Raw genomic sequence first — 21,792 nt, 5'->3', positions numbered from 1 at the left:
TCAGCGGAGACAGTAGTGATAGCCTGACAGATGGATGTCAGCGGAGACAGTAGTGATAGCCTGACAGATGGATGTCAGCGGAGACAGTAGTGATAGCCTGACAGATGGATGTCAGCGGAGACAGTAGTGATAGCCTGACAGATGGATGTCAGCGGAGACAGTAGTGATAGCCTGACAGATGGATGTCAGCGGAGACAGTAGTGATAGCCTGACAGATGGTTGTCAGCGGCGACAGTAGTGATAGCCTGACAGATGGATGTCAGGGGAGACAGTAGTGATAGCCTGACAGATGGATGTCAGGGGAGACAGTAGTGATAGCCTGACAGATGGATGTCCACGGAGACAGTAGTGATAGCCTGACAGATGGATGTCAGCGGAGACAGTAGTGATAGCCTGACAGATGGATGTCAGCGGAGACAGTAGTGATAGCCTGACAGATGGATGTCAGGGGAGACAGTAGTGATAGCCTGACAGATGGATGTCAGCGGAGACAGTAGTGATAGCCTGACAGATGGATGTCAGGGGAGACAGTAGTGATAGCCTGACAGATGGATGTCAGCGGAGACAGTAGTGATAGCCTGACAGATGGATGTCAGCGGAGACAGTAGTGATAGCCTGACAGATGGATGTCAGCGGAGACAGTAGTGATAGCCTGACAGATGGATGTCAGCGGAGACAGTAGTGATAGCCTGACAGATGGATGTCAGGGGAGACAGTAGTGATAGCCTGACAGATGGATGTCAGCGGAGACAGTAGTGATAGCCTGACAGATGGATGTCAGCGGAGACAGTAGTGATAGCCTGACAGATGGATGTCAGCGGAGACAGTAGTGATAGCCTGACAGATGGATGTCAGCGGAGACAGTAGTGATAGCCTGACAGATGGATGTCAGCGGAGACAGTAGTGATAGCCTGACAGATGGATGTCAGCGGAGACAGTAGTGATAGCCTGACAGATGGATGTCAGCGGAGACAGTAGTGATAGCCTGACAGATGGATGTCAGCGGAGACAGTAGTGATAGCCTGACAGATGGATGTCCACGGAGACAGTAGTGATAGCCTGACAGATGGATGTCAGCGGAGACAGTAGTGATAGCCTGACAGATGGATGTCAGCGGAGACAGTAGTGATAGCCTGACAGATGGATGTCAGCGGAGACAGTAGTGATAGCCTGACAGATGGATGTCAGCGGAGACAGTAGTGATAGCCTGACAGATGGATGTCAGCGGCGACAGTAGTGATAGCCTGACAGATGGATGTCAGCGGAGACAGTAGTGATAGCCTGACAGATGGATGTCAGCGGCGACAGTAGTGATAGCCTGACAGATGGATGTCAGCGGCGACAGTAGTGATAGCCTGACAGATGGATGTCAGCGGAGACAGTAGTGATAGCCTGACAGATGAATGTCAGCGGAGACAGTAGTGATAGCCTGACAGATGGATGTCAGCGGAGACAGTAGTGATAGCCTGACAGATGGATGTCAGCGGAGACAGTAGTGATAGCCTGACAGATGAATGTCAGCGGAGACAGTAGTGATAGCCTGACAGATGGATGTCAGCGGCGACAGTAGTGATAGCCTGACAGATGGATGTCAGCGGAGACAGTAGTGATAGCCTGACAGATGGATGTCAGCGGAGACAGTAGTGATAGCCTGACAGATGAATGTCAGCGGAGACAGTAGTGATAGCCTGACAGATGGATGTCAGCGGAGACAGTAGTGATAGCCTGACAGATGGATGTCAGCGGAGACAGTAGTGATAGCCTGACAGATGGATGTCAGCGGAGACAGTAGTGATAGCCTGACAGATGGATGTCAGCGGAGACAGTAGTGATAGCCTGACAGATGGATGTCAGCGGAGACAGTAGTGATAGCCTGACAGATGGATGTCAGCGGAGACAGTAGTGATAGCCTGACAGATGGATGTCAGCGGAGACAGTAGTGATAGCCTGACAGATGGATGTCAGCGGAGACAGTAGTGATAGCCTGACAGATGGATGTCAGCGGAGACAGTAGTGATAGCCTGACAGATGGATGTCAGAGGAGACAGTAGTGATAGCCTGACAGATGGATGTCACGGGAGACAGTAGTGATAGCCTGACAGATGGATGTCAGCGGAGACAGTAGTGATAGCCTGACAGATGGATGTCAGCGGAGACAGTAGTGATAGCCTGACAGATGGATGTCAGAGGAGACAGGTCATTGTAGTGTTGTATGAGTGTGAAGTTGAACTGGGCTTGTTGTTGTTCTTGCTGTTGTTGAGCAGTCTATCAGACACAGATTGTGACCTGGTGGTTCGCTGACCTCACATCAGTTTCTCTCCATGGTGTGTGGAATGAAACAGTTATTGTTTCTCAATGTTGGCTTTTACTGACCCACCCCTCTCTCTTCTTCTGTTGTCATCCCTCCTCCCTTACCTCTCTCATCCCACCCCTCTCTCTTCTTCTGTTGCCATCCGTCCTCCTCCCTTACCTCTCTCATCCCACCCCTCTCTCTTCTTCTGTTGTCATCCCTCCTCCCTTACCTCTCTCATCCCACCCCTCTCTCTTCTTCTGTTGTCATCCCTCCTCCCTTACCTCTCTCATCCCACCCCTCTCTCTTCTTCTGTTGTCATCCCTCCTCCCTTACCTCTCTCATCCCACCCCTCTCTCTTCTTCTGTTGTCATCCCTCCTCCCTTACCTCTCTCATCCCACCCCTCTCTCTTCTTCTGTTGTCATCCCTCCTCCCTTACCTCTCTCATCCCACCCCTCTCTCTTCTTCTGTTGTCATCCCTCCTCCCTTACCTCTCTCATCCCACCCCTCTCTCTTCTTCTGTTGCCATCCCTCCTCCCTTACCTCTCTCATCCCACCCCTCTCTCTTCTTCTGTTGTCATCCCTCCTCCCTTACCTCTCTCATCCCACCCCTCTCTCTTCTTCTGTTGTCATCCCTCCTCCCTTACCTCTCTCATCCCACCCCTCTCTCTTCTTCTGTTGCCATCCGTCCTCCTCCCTTACCTCTCTCATCCCACCCCTCTCTCCTTCTGTTGCCATCTGTCCTCCTCCCTTACCTCTCTCATCCCACCCCTCTCTCTTCTTCTGTTGCCATCCGTCCTGCCTTACCTCTCTCATCCCACCCCTCTCTCTTCTTCTGTTGCCATCCGTCCTGCCTTACCTCTCTCATCCCACCCCTCTCTCTTCTTCTGTTGCCATCCGTCCTCCTCCCTTACCTCTCTCATCCCACCCCTCTCTCTTCTTCTGTTGCCATCCGTCCTCCTCCCTTACCTCTCTCATCCCACCCCTCTCTCTTCTTCTGTTGTCATCCGTCCTCCTCCCTTACCTCTCTCATCCTACCCCTCTCTCTTCTTCTGTTGCCATCTGTCCTCCTCCCTTACCTCTCTCATCCCACCCCTCTCTCTTCTTCTGTTGCCATCCGTCCTCATCCCTTACCTCTCTCATCCCACCCCTCTCTCTTCTTCTGTTGTCATCCGTTTTCCTCCCTTACCTCTCTCATCCTTCCCCTCTCTCTTCTTCTGTTGCCATCTGTCCTCCTGCCTTACCTCTCTCATCCCACCCCTCTCTCTTCTTCTGTTGCCATCCGTCCTCCTCCCTTACCTCTCTCATCCCACCCCTCTCTCTTCTTCTGTTGCCATCCGTCCTCCTCCCTTACCTCTCTCATCCCATCCCTCTCTCTTCTTCTGTTGTCATCCGTCCTCCTCCCTTACCTCTCTCATCCTACCCCTCTCTCTTCTTCTGTTGCCATCTGTCCTCCTCCCTTACCTCTCTCATCCCACCCCTCTCTCTTCTTCTGTTGCCATCCGTCCTCCTCCCTTACCTCTCTCATCCCACCCCTCTCTCTTCTTCTGTTGTCATCCGTTTTCCTCCCTTACCTCTCTCATCCTACCCCTCTCTCTTCTTCTGTTGTCATCTGTCCTCCTCCCTTACCTCTCTCATCCCACCCCTCTCTCTTCTTCTGTTGTCATCTGTCCTCCTCCCTTACCTCTCTCATCCCACCCCTCTCTCTTCTTCTGTTGCCATCCGTCCTCCTCCCTTACCTCTCTCATCCCACCCCTCTCTTCTTCTGTTGCCATCCGTCCTCCTCCCTTACCTCTCTCATCCCACCCCTCTCTCTTCTTCTGTTGCCATCTGTCCTCCTCCCTTACCTCTCTCATCCCACCCCTCTCTTCTTCTGTTGCCATCCGTCCTCCTCCCTTACCTCTCTCATCCCACCCCTCTCTCTTCTTCTGTTGCCATCTGTCCTCCCTTACCTCTCTCACCCCACCCGCTCTCTTATTCTGTTGTCATCCGTCCTCCTCCCTTACCTCTCTCTTCCTCTTTCCATCCATTCTTTTTCCTCTCCTTCCACTCACTCAGGACGGGCAGTCCAGGACAGTGCGGCAGTTCCAGTTCACTGATTGGCCGGAGCAGGGGGTGCCCAAGTCAGGGGAGGGCTTCATAGACTTCATAGGCCAGGTGCACAAAACCAAGGAGCAGTTTGGCCAGGACGGACCCATCTCTGTCCACTGCAGGTGAGGATCTTTTTTGTGTGTGCGTGCGTGCGTGCGTGCTTGCTTGCGTGCGTGCGTGCTTGCTTGCGTGCGTGCTTGCTTGCTTGCGTGCGTGCGTGCTTGCCCAACAATGTTGATGAGTATGAGACATTGTTTCTAGTGCTCTTTGTAATTCAGACTGACACCATTGTACGTACCTAACAATGTCAGCATATAACCCAGTGTCCTGAGTCTGTAGGTCTGGGTAAGAGTGTGTAGGCATCCAGCTCCCAGAATGTTAAGGGGATGTAACATCATGCATGTTTCTCTCCCTCTTTCTCTCTCTCTCTTTCACTCTCTTTCACTCTCTCTCTCCCCCCCCCCCGGTCTTCCCTCTTCCTCTATCTTTCTCTCTTCCCTCTCTCTCTCTCTTCCCTCTCTCTCTTTCACTCTCTCTCTTCCCTCTTTCTCTTTCCCTCTCTCTCTCTTCCCTCTCTCGCTCTCTCTCTCTTTCACACTCTCTCTTCTCTCCCTCTCTCTCTCCCCACTTCTCTCTCTCTTCCTTCATCTCTCTCCCCCCCTTCTCTCTCTCTCTTCCCTCTCTTTCTCTATCTCTTTCTCTTTCACTCTCCCCCCTCTCTCTCTCTCTCTCTCTTTCTCTCTCTCTCTTTTCCCTCTCTCCTTACTGTCACTGCAGTGGCCTGGTGTTATAACGCCATAGGCTCAGCTCATTCATAATTGATCACTCAGAGAGGCAGCCTCCTGGTATTTGTAAAGGGGAAGCCATTTGGTTCAACAGAAGAGGTCCACTTTAATGTATTTTTCCTTTGCAAAGTCACCAAGCACTATCCTGTTCCCAGATCTGTTTGTGCTGTATAGCCAACTCCTATGTTTGAATTAACAGATCTGGGACCAGGCTAACCAAACACCAGATCTACCTATATGGACATTGTTATGATGTCACCAGACTTTCACCACCATACTCCCATTGGGAATGTATGATATCACCACCAGACATTGACTATGACCTGTCTAGGAACGGGGTTCCGCTAGCGGAATTCAATCAACAGAAATCTCATAATTCAAATTTCTCAAACATACAAGGATTAGACACCATTTTAAAGATAAAATTCTCGTTAATCCAACCACAGTGTACGATTTCAAAAATGCTTTTCGGTGAAAGCAGAACATATCATTATGTTAGGTCAGCAACTAGTCACAGAAAGCATTCAGCCATTTTCCAACCAAAGAGAGGCGTCACAAAAAGCAGAAATATTGATAAAATTAATCACTAACCTTTGATGTTCTTCATCAGATGACACTCCCGGGACAACATGTTACACAATACATGTATGTTTTGTTCGATCAAGTTCATATTTATATCCAAAAACCTCAGTTTACATTTGGCTTTCCCTCCAAAACATCCCGTGAATTTTCACAGCCACATCAAATCACAGAAATACTCATAATAAACATTGATGAAGGATACAGATGTTATTCACAGAATTCAAATCAAATCAAATGTATTTATATAGCCCTTCTTACATCAGCTGATATCTCAAAGTGCTGTACAGAAACCCAGCCTAAAACCCCAAACAGCAAGCAATGCAGGTGTAGAAGCACGGTGGCTAGGAAAAACTCCCTAGAAAGGCCAAAACCTAGGAAGAAACCTAGAGAGGAACCAGGCTATGAGGGGTGGCCAGTCCTCTTCTGGCTGTGCCGGGTGGAGATTATAACAGAACATGGCCAAGATGTTCAAATGTTCATAAATTACCAGCATGGTCAAATAATAATAATCACAGTAGTTGTCGAGGGTGCAGCAAGTCAGCACCCCAGGAGTAAATGTCAGTTGGCTTTTCATAGTCGATCATTAAGAGTATTTCTACCGCTCCTGCGGTCTCTAGAGAGTTGAAAACAGCAGGTCTGGGACAGGTAGCACGTCCGGTGAACAGGTCAGGGTTCCATAGCCGCAGGCAGAACAGTTGAAACTGGAGCAGCAGCACGGCCAGGTGGACTGGGGACAGCAAGGAGTCATCATGCCAGGTAGTCCTGAGGCATGGTCCTAGGGCTCAGGTCCTCCGAGAGAGAGAAAGAAAGAAAGAGAGAAAGAGAATTAGAGAGAGCATACTTAAATTCACACAGGACACCGGATAAGACAGGAGAAGTACTTCAGATATAACAAATTGACCCTAGCCCCCCGACACAAACTACTGCAGCATAAATACTGGAGGCTGAGACAGGAGGGGTCAGGAGACACTGTGGCCCCATCCGATGATACCCCCGGACAGGGCCGAACAGGAAGGATATAACCACACCCACTTTGCCAAAGCACAGCCCCCACACCACTAGAGGGATATCTTCAACCACCAACTTACCATCCTGAGACAAGGCCGAGTATAGACCACAAAGATCTCCGCCACGGCACAACCCAGGGGGGGGGCGCCAACCCAGACAGGAAGATCACGTCAGTGACTCAACCCACTCAAGTGACGCACCCCTCCTAGGGACGGCATGAAAGAGCACCAGTAAGCCAGTGACTCAGCCCCTGTAATAGGGTTAGAGGCAGAGAATCCCACGGGAGAGAGGGGAACGGGCCAAGCAGAGACAGCAAGGGCGGTTCGTTGCTCCAGAGCCTTTCCGTTCACCTTCACACTCCTGGGCCAGACTACACTCAATCATATGACCCACTGAAGAGATGAGTCTTCAGTAAAGACTTAAAGGTTGAGACCGAGTCTGCGTCTCTCACATGGGTAGGCAGACCATTCCATAAAAATGGAGCTCTATAGGAGAAAGCCCTGCCTCAAGCTGTTTGCTTAGAAATTCTAGGGACAATTAGGAGGCCTGCGTCTTGTGACCGTAGCGTACGTGTAGATATGTACGGCAGGACCAAATCGGAAAGATAGGTAGGAGCAAGCCCATGTAATGCTTTGTAGGTTAGCAGTAAAACCTTGAAATCAGCCCTTGCCTTAACAGGAAGCCAGTGTAGGGAGGCTAGCACTGGAGTAATATGATCAAAATTTTTGGTTCTAGTCAGGATTCTAGCAGCCATATTTAGCACTAACTTAAGTTTATTTAGTGCTTTATCCGGGTAGCCGGAAAGTAGAGCATTGCAGTAGTCTAACCTAGAAGTAACAAAAGCATGGATTAATTTTTCTGCAACATTTTTGGACAGAACATTTCTGATTTTTGCAATGTTACGTAGATGGAAAAAATCTGTCCTTGAAACAGTCTTGATATGTTCGTCAAAAGAGAAATCAGGGTCCAGAGTAACGCCGAGGTCCTTCACAGTTTAATTTGCGACGACTTTACAACCATCAAGATTAATTGTCAGATTCAACAGAAGATCTCTTTGTTTCTTGGGACCTAGAACAAGCATCTCTGTTTTGTCCGAGTTTAAAAGTAGAAAATCTGCAGCCATCCACTTCCTTATGTCTGAAACACAGGCTTCCAGCGAGGGCAATTTTGGGGCTTCACCATGTTTCATTGAAATGTACAGCTGTGTGTCATCCGCATAGCAGTGAAAGTTAACATTATGTTTTCGAATGACATCCCCCAAGAGGTAAAATATATAGTGAAAATAATAGTGGTCCCAAAACGGAACCTTGAGGAACACTGAAATGTACAGTTGATTTGTCAGAGGACAAACCATTCACAGAGACAAACTGATATCTTTCCGACAGATAAGATCTAAACCAGGCCAGAACTTGTCCGTGTAGACCAATTTGGGTTTCCAATCTCTCCAAAAGAATGTGGTGATCGATGGTATCAAAGGCAGCACTAAGGTCTAGGAGCACGAGGACAGATGCAGAGCCTCTGTCTGACGCCATTAACTTCTCTGCGCTACGGATCCCTTTAGCGGGATCATTTTCCTAAACAACCGCTGAATTGCAGTGCGCAAAATATTACTAACAATATTTATAATCATGCAATCACAAGTGAAATATACAAAAACACAGCTTAGCTTGTTGTTAATCCACCTATCGTGTCAGATTTTGAAAATATGCTTTGCAGCGAAAGCAATCCAAGCTTTTGTGAGTGTATCAATCAATGCTAGAACAGTTAGCCTTATATTAGCTTGGTTAGCTTGGTCACGAAAGTCAGAAAAGCAATCAAATGAATCGCTTACCTTTGATAATCTTCGGATGTTTGCACTCACGAGACTCCCAGTTACACAACAAATGTTCTTTTTGTTTGATAAATATTACTTTTATAACAAAAAAACGCCATTTGGGTTGCGCGTTATGTTCAGAAAACTACAGCCTCGTTCCGTTCGACGAAAATTCCAAAAAGTATGCGTAATGTTCGTAGAAACATGTCAAATGTTTTTTATAATCAATCCTCAGGTTGTTTTTAACAAACATAATCGATAATATTTCAACCGGACCGTAACCTATTCAATAAAAGAGAGAAAGAAAATGGAGAGCTACCCCTCTCGCGCGCAGGAACTAATCAGAGGACACCTGACTAGTTTTGAAAAATCTCGCTCATTTTTCAAAATAAAAGCCTGAATAAACTATGTCTAAAGCCTGGTCACAGCCTGAGGAAGCCATTGGAAAAGGAATCTGGTTGATACCCCTTTAAATGGAAGAAAGACGGGCCAGGAAACAAAGATTTAAAAATCACTTCCGGGTTAGATTTTCTCAGGTTTTTGCCTGCAGAATCAGTTTTGTTATACTCACAGACAATATTTTGACAGTTTTGGAAACTTTGGAGTGTTTTCTATCCTAATCTGTAAATGATATGCATATTCTATGATCTGGACCTGAGAAATAGTCTGTTTACCTTAGGAACGTTTTTTTTTAAATATTAAAAATCGGACCCCTAGCGTCAAGAGGTTAAAAGGTCATTTACCACCTTCACAAGTGCAGTCTTAGTGCTATGATGGGGTCTAAAACCAGACTGAAGCATTTCGTATACATTATTTGTCTTCAGGAAGGCAGTGAGTTGCTGCGCAACAGCTTTTTCTAAAAATTTTGAGAGGAATGGAAGATTCGATATAGGCCGATAGTGTTTGATATTTTCTGGGTCAAGGTTTGGCTTTTTCAAGAGAGGCTTTATTACTGCCACTTTTAGTGAGTTTGGTACACATCCGGTGGATAGAGAGACGTTTATTATGTTCAACATAGGAGGGCCGAGCACAGGAAGCAGCTCTTTCAGTAGTTTAGTTGGAATAGGGTCCAGTATGCAGCTTGAAGGTTTAGAGGCCATGATTTTTTATAAAGATATTAAAGATATACTTCTCCTTAATGCAACCGCTGTGTCAGATTTCAAAATAACTTTACTGAAAAAGCAAACCATGCAATAATCTGAGTACGGCGCTCAGAGCCAAAGAAATATCCACCATGTTGTATAGTCAACATTAGTCAGAAATAGCATTATAAATATTCACTTACCTTTGATGATCTTCGTCAGAATGCACTCCCATGAATCCCAGTTCTACAATAAATGTTTGATTTGTTCCATAAAGTTCATAATTTATGTCCAAATACCTCCTTTTGTTAGCGCGTTTGGTAAACAAATCCAAACTCACGACGAGCGTGCAAATCCAGCGGAAAGTACGGACGAAATGTCCAAAACGTTATATTACAGGTCGTAGAAACATGTCAAACTAAGTATAGAATCAATCTTTAGGATCTTTTTAACATAAATCTTCAATAATGTTCCAACCAGACCGTCTGTCTGTCTGTCTGTCTGTCTGTCTGTCTGTCTGTCTCTGGAGTGTCTGTCTGTCTATCTGTTTGTCTCTGGAGTGTCTGTCTGTCTGTCTGTCTGTCTGTCTCTGGAGTGTCTGTCTGTCTGTCTGTCTCTGGAGTGTCTGTCTGTCTGTCTGTCTGTCTCTGGAGTGTCTGTCTGTCTGTCTGTCTGTCTGTCTGTCTGTCTGTCTCTGGAGTGTCTGTCTGTGTCTGTCTGTCTCTGGAGTGTCTGTCTGTCTGTCTGTCTGTCTCTGGAGTGTCTGTCTGTCTGTCTGTCTGTCTCTGGAGTGTCTGTCTGTCTGTCTGTCTGTCTCTGGAGTGTCTGTCTGTCTGTCTGTCTCTGGAGTGTCTGTCTGTCTGTCTCTGGAGTGTCTGTCTGTCTGTCTGTCTGTCTGTCTCTGGAGTGTCTGTATGTCTGTCTGTCTCTGGAGTGTCTGTCTCGTATCTGATCCCTCTTTTGTTCTCCTTTTGTCCTCTCATCATTCTTCTCTCCCTACCTTCCTAATCTTTGTGTGTTTCAGTCTCTTTCCACCTACTTGCACTGTGTCATATCAAAATATGGTACATTCTTTCTCTCTCTTGCTTTGGTTTCCATCCCCCTCTATCTCTCATCCCTCCATATATTTTCTCAGTCCCTTGCACTTCCCGTCACACTTCCCAATCGTCCAATTCTCTCTCTCTCTTTCTCTCTTTCTCCCGCCGCTCCCACAATTCCTATCTAATAGAGCCTGATGGTTTTTGTCATTAATTGGCTGACTACTTCCTGTGAATGGGAATGTAAATCCTCTCATTCAGCACTGCTTTCCACATCTGTCAGATTTAGAAGTCTGTCTATTTAAAAGGGTTTGATGGAGTTTAAGAGCCATGTGATGGTCATGGCTAGATGGAGTACAGCTTATGTCAAATTAGTGTAAAAAGTTGAGCATTTTAGCTAACCCTAACCCTTTTTCTAACCTTAACCTAATTCTCCTAACCTGCTGTGTAAGTTCTCCTAACCTGCTACGAAAACATTTATTGTGAGAAAAGCTGTACCCCATCTAGTCCAAAACCCCCATGTGACAAGCTGTGACCAGCTCCCAGGGAACAGCTTTCTCCACACTGCAGGGGAGGATAGGATTGGTGTGGATGGGGTTGGAGGGATGGAGGGATAGCAGAGGGGGGGTGGTGGAACAGCTTTCTCCACACTGCAGGGGAGGATAGGATTGGTGTGGATGGGGTTGGAGGGATGGAGGGATAGCAGAGGGGGGTGGTGGAACAGCTTTCTCCACACTGCAGGGGAGGATAGGATTGGTGTGGATGGGGTTGGAGGGTTGGAGGGATAGCAGAGGGGGGGGGGGGGGTGGAACAGCTTTCTCCACACTGCAGGGGAGGATAGGATTGGTGTGGATGGGGTTGGAGGGATGGAGGGATAGCAGAGGGGGGTGGTGGAACAGCTTTCTCCACACTGCAGGGGAGGATAGGATTGGTGTGGATGGGGTTGGAGGGATGGAGGGATAGCAGAGGGGGGGGGGGGTGGAACAGCTTTCTCCACACTGCAGGGGAGGATAGGATTGGTGTGGATGGGGTTGGAGGGATGGAGGGATAGCAGAGGGGGGTGGTGGAACAGCTTTCTCCACACTGCAGGGGAGGATAGGATTGGTGTGGGTGGGGTTGGAGGGATGGAGGGATAGCAGAGGGGGGTGGTGGAACAGTTGTTGAGAGGACTGAATGGGGACAGACTTTGTGGTGACACAAGAAGGCGAAGAAGCAAGGACTCTATAGGGATGCTCAACTCTTTGTCCTTAGTTCCGTTTTTTTTTGTGTGTGTTGGGGTTTTATCATTGGTGACCTTTCAACTCCAGTCCACTCCCGACTTTTGCAACCCCTGTCTTCTCCTCTTCCATCTCCAGTCAGAAAGCGTCATGGGGTGGGTAGGATGAAAATACACATCTGCTGTCATATCAATTATTGTTCCATTGGTGAAGAGGAAGTCATTTCACACCAAAGCAGCTTACGGAGACAGCCCTCAAGAATTTCAGGATCAGACTTAAGACTCACCCTATTTCTGGGGACTGTTACAGGGAAAGGTTTGCAATGGGGACTTAACGAGGCGGAGTTTGTGTGTGTGTGCGTTCATGTGTGTTCGAGATTGTGAACGTTCATGCGCGTGTGTGTTAATTTTGTGTTGTGTCGGTGTGTGTACAGGCATCACATCAAGATTACCTCTGACATGATCAGCTTAGAGTCAGGTGTTAAACCGTGTAGCGACGGCACATGATGACTGGTATCCAGGGACAGGAGAAATAACAACCTTGATGACTGGTATCTAGGGACAGGAGAAATAACAACCTTGATGACTGGTATCTAGGGACAGGAGAAATAACAACCTTGATGACTGGTATCTAGGGACAGGAGAAATAACAACCATGATGACTGGTATCTAGGGACAGGAGAAATAACAACCATGATGACTGGTATCCAGGGACAGGAGAAATAACAACCTTGATGACTGGTATCTAGGGACAGGAGAAATAACAACCATGATGACTGGTATCTAGGGACAGGAGAAATAACAACCTTGATGACTGGTATCTAGGGACAGGAGAAATAACAACCTTGATGACTGGTATCTAGGGACAGGAGAAATAACAACCTTGATGAATGGTATCCAGGGACAGGAGAAATAACAACCTTGATGAATGGTATCCAGGGACAGGAGAAATAACAACCATGATGACTGGTATCTAGGGACAGCAGAAATAACAACCTTGATGACTGGTATCCAGGGACAGGAGAAATAACAACCATGATGACTGGTATCTAGGAACAGGAGAAATAACAACCTTGATGACTGGTATCTAGGAACAGGAGAAATAACAACCATGATGACTGGTATCTAGGAACAGGAGAAATAACAACCTTGATGACTGGTATCCAGGGACAGGAGAAATAACAACCATGATGACTGGTATCTAGGGACAGGAGAAATAACAACCATGATGACTGGTATCTAGGAACAGGAGAAATAACAACCATGATGACTGGTATCCAGGGACAGGAGAAATAACAACCTTGATGACTGGTATCTAGGAACAGGAGAAATAACAACCATGATGACTGGTATCTAGGGACAGGAGAAATAACAACCTTGATGACTGGTATCTAGGGACAGGAGAAATAACAACCTTGATGACTGGTATCTAGGAACAGGAGAAATAACAACCATGATGACTGGTATCTAGGGACAGGAGAAATAACAACCTTGATGACTGGTATCCAGGGACAGGAGAAATAACAACCTTGATGACTGGTATCTAGGGACAGGAGAAATAACAACCATGATGACTGGTATCCAGGGACAGGAGAAATAACAACCATGATGACTGGTATCTAGGGACAGGAGAAATAACAACCTTGATGACTGGTATCCAGGGACAGGAGAAATAACAACCTTGATGACTGGTATCTAGGGACAGCAGAAATAACAACCTTGATGACTGGTATCCAGGGACAGGAGAAATAACAACCATGATGACTGGTATCTAGGGACAGGAGAAATAACAACCTTGATGACTGGTATTTTTTTTATTTTTTTTTATTTCACCTTTATTTAACCAGGTAGGCTAGTTGAGAACAAGTTCTCATTTGCAACTGCGACCTGGCCAAGATAAAGCATAGCAGTGTGAACAGACAACACAGAGTTACACATGGAGTAAACAATAAACAAGTCAATAACATGGTAGAAAAAAAGAGAATCTATATACAATGTGTGCAAAAGGCATGAGGTAGGCAATAAATCGAATAATTACAATTTAGCAGATTAACACTGGAGTGATAAATCATCAGATGATCATGTGCAAGAAGAGATACTGGTGTGCAAAAGAGCAGAAAAGTAAATAAATAAAAGCAGTATGGGGGGTGAGGTAGGTAAATTGGGTGGGTAGTTTACAGATGGACTATGTACAGCTGCAGCGATCGGTTAGCTGCTCGGATAGCAGATTTTAAAGTTGTTGAGGGAGATAAAAGTCTCCAACTTCAGAGATTTTTGCAATTCGTTCCAGTCGCAGGCAGCAGAGAACTGGAAGGAAAGGCGTCCAAATGAGGTTTTGGCTTTAGGGATGATCAGTGAGATACACCTGCTGGAGCGCGTGTTGCGGGTGGGTGTAGCCATCGTGACCAGTGAACTGAGATAAGGCGGCACTTTACCTAGCATAGCCTTGTAGATGACCTGGAGCCAGTGGGTCTGACGACGAACATGTAGCGAGGGCCAGCCGACTAGGGCATACAGGTCGCAGTGGTGGGTCGTATAAGGTGCTTTAGTAACAAAACGAATGGCACTGTGATAAACTGCATCCAGTTTGCTGAGTAGAGTATTGGAAGCTATTTTGTAGATGACATCGCCGAAGTCGAGGATCGGTAGGATAGTCAGTTTTACCAGGGTAAGTTTGGCGGCGTGAGTGAAGGAGGCTTTGTTGCGGAATAGAAAGTCGATTCTTGCTTTGATTTTGGATTGGAGATGTTTGATATGAGTCTGGAAGGAGAGTTTGCAGTCTAGCCAGACACCTAGGTACTTATAGATGTCCACATATTCTAGGTCGGAACCGTCCAGGGTGGTGATGCTAGTCGGGCGTGCGGGTGCAGGCAGCGAACGGTTGAAAAGCATGCATTTGGTTTTACTAGCGTTTAAGAGCAGTTGGAGGCCACGGAAGGAGTGTTGTATGGCATTGAAGCTCGTTTGGAGGTTAGATAGCACAGTGTCCAAGGAAGGGCCGGAAGTATATAGAATGGTGTCGTCTGCGTAGAGGTGGATCAGGGAATCGCCCGCAGCAAGAGCAACATCATTGATGTATACAGAGAAAAGAGTCGGCCCGAGAATTGAACCCTGTGGTACCCCCATAGAGACTGCCAGAGGACCGGACAACATGCCCTCCGATTTGACACACTGAACTCTGTCTGCAAAGTAGTTGGTGAACCAGGCAAGGCAGTCATTAGAAAAACCGAGGCTACTGAGTCTGCCGATAAGAATATGGTGATTGACAGAGTCGAAAGCCTTGGCCAGGTCGATGAAGACGGCTGCACAGTAATGTCTTTTATCGATGGCGGTTATGATATCGTTTAGTACCTTGAGCGTGGCTGAGGTGCACCCATGACCGGCTCGGAAACCGGATTGCACAGCGGAGAAGGTACGGTGGGATTCGAGATGGTCAGTGATCTGTTTGTTGACTTGGCTTTCGAAGACCTTAGATAGGCAGGGCAGGATGGATATAGGTCTGTAACAGTTTGGGTCCAGGGTGTCTCCCCCTTTGAAGAGGGGGATGACCGCGGCAGCTTTCCAATCCTTGGGGATCTCAGATGATACGAAGGAGAGGTTGAACAGGCTGGTGATAGGGGGTGCGACAATGGCGGCGGACAGTTTCAGAAATAGGGGGTCCAGATTGTCAAGCCCAGCTGATTTGTATTGGTCCAGGTTTTCCAGCTCTTTCAGAACATCTGCTATCTGGATTTGGGTAAAGGAGAAGCTGGGGAGGCTTGGGCGAGTAGCAGCGGGGGGGGCGGGGCTGTTGGCCAAGGTTGGAGTCGCCAGGAGGAAGGCATGGCCAGCCATTGAGAAATGCTTGTTGAAGTCTTCGATTATCACGGATTTATCGGTGGTGACCGTGTTACCTAGCCTCAGTGCAGTGGGCAGCTGGGAGGAGGTGCTCTTGTTCTCCATGGACTTTACAGTATCCCAGAACTTTTTGGAGTTAGAGCTACAGGATGCAAATTTCTGCTTGAAAAAGCTGGCCTTTGCTTTCCTGACTGACTGCGTGTATTGGTTCCTGACTTCCCTGAACAGTTGCATATCGCGGGGGCTCTTCGATGCTATTGCAGTTCGCCACAGGATGTTTTTGTGCTGGTCGAGGGCAGTCAGGTCTGGAGTGAACCAAGGGCTATATCTGTTCTTGGTTCTGCATTTTTTGAACGGAGCATGCTTGTCTAATATGGTGAGGAAGTAACATTTAAAGAATGACCAGGCATCCTCAACTGACGGGATGAGGTCAATATCCTTCCAGGGTACCCGGGCCAGGTCGATTAGAAAGGCCTGCTCGCAGAAGTGTTTTAGGGAGCGTTTGACAGTGATGAGGGGTGGTCGTTTGACCGCGGACCCGTGGCGGATACAGGCAATGAGGCAGTGATCGCTGAGATCTTGATTGAAGACAGCAGAGGTGTATTTGGAGGGCAGGTTGGTCAGGATAATGTCTATTAGGGTGCCCATGTTTACGGATTTAGGGTTGTACCTGGTGGGTTCCTTGATGATTTGTGTGAGATTGAGGGCATCAAGCTTGGATTGTAGGACTGCCGGGGTGTTAAGCATATCCCAGTTTAGGTCACCTAACAGAACAAACTCTGAAGCTAGATGGGGAGCGATCAATTCACAGATGGTGTCCAGGGCACAGCTGGGAGCTGAGGGGGGTCGGTAGCAGGCGGCAACAGTGAGAGACTTATTTCTGGAGAGATTAATTTTTAAAATTAGAAGTTCGAACTGTTTGGGCATAGACCTGGAAAGTATGACAGAACTTTGCAGGCTATCTCTGCAGTAGATTGCAACTCCTCCCCCTTTGGCAGTTCTATCTTGACGGAAAGTGTTATAGTTGGGTATGGAAATCTCAGAATTTTTGGTGGCCTTCCTAAGCCAGGATTCGGACACGGCAAGGACATCAGGGTTGGCAGAGTGTGCTAAAGCGGTGAGTAAGGCAAACTTAGGGAGGAGGCTTCTGATGTTGACATGCATGAGGCCAAGGCTTTTTCGATCACAGAAGTCAACAAATGAGGGTGACTGGGGACATGCAGGGCCTGGGTTTACCTCCACATCACCCGAGGAACAGAGGAGTAGTAGGATGAGGGTGCGGCTAAAGGCTATCAAAACTGGTCGCCTAGAGCGTTGGGGACAAAGAATAAAAGGAGCAGATTTATGGGCGTGGTAGAATAGATTCTGGGCATAATGTGCAGACAGGGGTATGGTGGGGCGTGGGTACAGCGGAGGCAAGCCCAGGCACTGGGTGATGATAAGAGAGGTTGTATCTCTGGACATGCTGGTCTCAATGGGTGAGGTCACCGCATGTGTGGGGGGTGGGACCAAGGAGGTATCAGAGGTACGGAGAGTGGAACTACAGGGTCCATTGCAAACCAAAACAATGATAATGATAACTAGCCTGAACAACAGTATGCAAGGCATATTGATATTTGAGAGAGACATACAATAAGGCATAAAGTGATTGCAGGTCTTGATTGGGAGAGCTAGCTAAAACAACAGGTAAGATAACAGCAGCAATAACAGGGTGCTAGTCTAACACAGCAACAACAGGTAAAAATGGCGACGACTAGGCAGAGAGGGTCGGATTAACTACACACAGATCCTGAGTTAAAGCACAGAGCCGACAGATAAAACACAAATAAACAGAATGGAGTACCGTGAATTAATGGACAGTCAAGCATGCATCAGCTATGTAGCCAAGTGATCATAGTGTCCAGGGGGCAGCCGTAGATGGAGCAGGGAGGCCTCCACTAAGCTAGCACGCGGCGTTTAAAGTTAGTAGCCCGGGGGGTGGTCTGCTCAGACGGAGGGGGTCTGCTCAGACGTGGTCGTGTCGACAGAGAATCCAAGCCAGATGGCGATGGCGAAAGAGAGGTTGTGAAATGTAGAATTGTGTTTGCTAACTGGTGCTAGCTTCGTGGCAGTGGCGCTAGGTGCGCTAGCTGCAAGCTAGCTGTGAGGATCAGAAGTAGTGGCTCAGGGATTACGGCAGGAATCCGGCGTTGTTGTCGAGAGACAGTCCGATCCTGGTAAATTGGTGAGTAATATCCAGGCTAATAACAGGGCTGGTGTCTGTGCAGAAGGTAAAAGCTACTAGCAGCGGCAAAAAAATGGCTAAATTAGCTTGTAGCTGGTATTGTAGCCCAAGAATTCGCTGGTAGGCCTCTTCAGCTAGCCGGCAGATGGGCCTAGCTCGAGGCTAGCTCAAGGCTAACTGGTGCTTGCTTCGGGACAGAGGTGTTAGCCAGTAGTAGCCACTCGGTTGCAGCTAGCTAGCTGTGATGATACGGTGTAATTGTCCAGAGCTTGCGTCAGGAATCCGGTGATGTGGTAGAGAAAAAGCAGTCCTATATGCTCTGGGTTGATATCGCGCTTGCAGACTGGCAGGTATTGGCCCGGTATTGAAGCTGGCTGTGTCCGAGTTGAGGGTGAAGACCGCAGCAGTGGCTAACTGACTACTAGCTAGTAGCTAGTTATCTGGCTAGCTTCTGATTGGGGTTACGGTTCTAAAGTATAAAAAAAATAGCAGGTCCGTACCACATTGGGCGAGGCGGAATGTAGGAATGTATATTCAGTTCCTAGGTGGAAAGTGAAATTAAAATATATATGAAATGTATACGAAAAATACGAAGACTATTTACACTATTTACACGGGACAGGACCATACAAAGACACGTCCGACTGCTACGCCATCTTGGATTCATGTGAACAGGAGAATCTAGGAACAGGAGAAATAACAACCTTGATGACTGGTATCCAGGGACAGGAGAAATAACAACCTTGATGACTGGTATCCAGGGACAGGAGAAATAACAACCATGATGACTGGTATCCAGGGACAGGAGAAATAACAACCTTGATGAATGGTATCCAGGGACAGGAGAAATAACAAACTTGATGACTGGTATCTAGGGACAGGAGAAATAACAACCTTGATGACTGGTATCTAGGGACAGGAGAAATAACAACCTTGATGACTGGTATCTAGGGACAGGAGAAATAACAACCTTGATGACTGGTATCTAGGGACAGCAGAAATAACAACCTTGATGACTGGTATCTAGGGACAGGAGAAATAACAACCTTGATGACTGGTATCCAGGGACAGGAGAAATAACAACCTTGATGACTGGTATCCAGGGACAGGAGAAATAACAACCATGATGACTGGTATCCAGGAACAGGAGAAATAACAACCTTGATGACTGGTATCTAGGAACAGGAGAAATAACAACCATGATGACTGGTATCCAGGAACAGGAGAAATAACAACCTTGATGACTGGTATCTAGGAACAGGAGAAATAACAACCTTGATGACTGGTATCTAGGGACAGGAGAAATAACCATGATGACTGGTATCTAGGGACAGGAGAAATAACAACCTTGATGACTGGTATCTAGGGACAGGAGAAATAACAACCTTGATGACTGGTATCTAGGAACAGGAGAAATAACAACCTTGATGACTGGTATCTAGGGACAGGAGAAATAACCATGATGACTGGTATCTAGGGACAGGAGAAATAACAACCTTGATGACTGGTATCCAGGGACAGGAGAAATAACAACCTTGATGACTGGTATCTAGGGACAGGAGAAATAACCATGATGACTGGTATCTAGGGACAGGAGAAATAACAACCTTGATGACTGGTATCTAGGGACAGGAGAAATAACAACCTTGATGACTGGTATCCAGGGACAGGAGAAATAATAACCTCGATGACTGGTATCTAGGGACAGGAGAAATAACAACCTTGATGACTGGTATCCAGGAACAGGAGAAATAACAACCTTGATGACTGGTATCTAGGGACAGGAGAAATAACAACCTTGATGACTGGTATCTAGGGACAGGAGAAATAACAACCTTGATGACTGGTATCTAGGGACAGCAGAAATAACAACCTTGATGACTGGTATCCAGGGACAGGAGAAATAACCATGATGACTGGTATCTAGGGACAGCAGAAATAACAACCTTGATGACTGGTATCTAGGGACAGGAGAAATAACAACCTTGATGACTGGTATCTAGGGACAGGAGAAATAACAACCTTGATGACTGGTATCTAGGGACAGGAGAAATAACAACCATGATGACTGGTATCTAGGGACAGCAGAAATAACAACTTTCAAAATGGACGCCCGATAGAGCTGTTTGCATGATTTTTGGACTTCATCTGTTATAATAATGATAATATTCATCATCATAATAATAATAATTTGGTGGGTGCTTATATTTGTTAAATTTCACACATGAACAAGTGTGTATTAATATGCATGTGTGAATTGGAAATGTATTTTTTCAATATCCCAGCATATCCCAGCATATCCCAGCATATCCCAACATATCCCAGCATATCCCAACATATCCCAGCATATCCCAACATATCCCAGCATATCCCAGCATATCCCAGCATATCCCAGCATATCCCAGCATATCCCAGTATATCCCAGCATATCCCAGCATATCCCAGCATATCCCAACATATCCCAACATATCCCAGCATATCCCAGCATATCCCAGCATATCCCAGCATATCCCAGCATATCCCAGCATATCCCAACATATCCCAGCATATCCCAGCATATCCCAACATATCCCAACATATCCCAGCATATCCCAGCATATCCCAACATATCCCAACATATCCCAACATATCCCAGCATATCCCAACATATCCCAGCATATCCCAGCATATCCCAACATATCCCAACATATCCCAACATATCCCAGCATATCCCAACATATCCCAGCATATCCCAGCATATCCCAGCATATCCCAGCATATCCCAGCATATCCCAGCATATCCCAACATATCCCAACATATCCCAGCATATCCCAACATATCCCAACATATCCCAACATATCCCAACATATCCCAGCATATCCCAACATATCCCAGCATATCCCAGCATATCCCAGCATATCCCAACATATCCCAGCATATCCCAGCATATCCCAGCATATCCCAACATATCCCAGCATATCCCAGCATATCCCAGCATATCCCAGCATATCCCAGCATATCCCAGCATATCCCAACATATCCCAGCATATCCCAGCATATCCCAACATATCCCAACATATCCCAGCATATCCCAGCATATCCCAACATATCCCAACATATCCCAACATATCCCAGCATATCCCAGCATATCCCAGCATATCCCAACATATCCCAACATATCCCAACATATCCCAGCATATCCCAACATATCCCAGCATATCCCAGCATATCCCAGCATATCCCAGCATATCCCAGCATATCCCAGCATATCCCAACATATCACAACATATCCCAGCATATCCCAACATATCCCAACATATCCCAACATATCCCAACATATCCCAGCATATCCCAACATATCCCAGCATATCCCAGCATATCCCAACATATCCCAGCATATCCCAGCATATCCCAGCATATCCCAACATATCCCAGCATATCCCAACATATCCCAGCATATCCCAACATATCCCAACATATCCCAACATATCCCAGCATATCCCAGCATATCCCAACATATCCCAGCATATCCCAACATATCCCAACATATCCCAACATATCCCAGCATATCCCAACATATCCCAGCATATCCCAGCATATCCCAACATATCCCAGCATATCCCAACATATCCCAACATATCCCAACATATCCCCTGAGACTGGTGGTTCTGTGTGTGTTTCCAGTGCGGGGGTTGGCCGGACCGGTGTCTTCACCACACTCAGCATCGTGCTGGAGAGGATGCGCTATGAAGGCGTGGTAGACATCTTTCAGACGGTCAAGATGCTGCGGACACAGAGGCCTGCCATGGTCCAGACAGAGGTGAGGGGTCACTCCGAACCCACGGG

The 21,792-nt window shown here is 47.0% G+C and overlaps 1 protein-coding gene across 1 annotated transcript in view; it reads left to right on the top strand.

The window, feature by feature from the left end:
- The window catches only part of ptprsa (protein tyrosine phosphatase receptor type Sa), a 454,642-nt gene that overhangs the window by 428,400 nt on the left and 4,450 nt on the right, over positions 1–21,792 (top strand). The window contains 2 exon segments of the mRNA XM_071342488.1: positions 4,350–4,504; positions 21,631–21,766. Of these exon segments, the coding sequence (XP_071198589.1) occupies positions 4,350–4,504; positions 21,631–21,766 (291 nt within the window).

The sequence above is a fragment of the Salvelinus alpinus genome, chromosome 15, assembly GCF_045679555.1.
Source record: "Salvelinus alpinus chromosome 15, SLU_Salpinus.1, whole genome shotgun sequence".
In the NCBI taxonomy this organism is placed as follows: Eukaryota; Metazoa; Chordata; class Actinopteri; order Salmoniformes; family Salmonidae; genus Salvelinus; species Salvelinus alpinus.
Note: the sequence above shows the minus strand (reverse complement) of the source record. Positions and strands in the feature narration are given on the sequence as shown.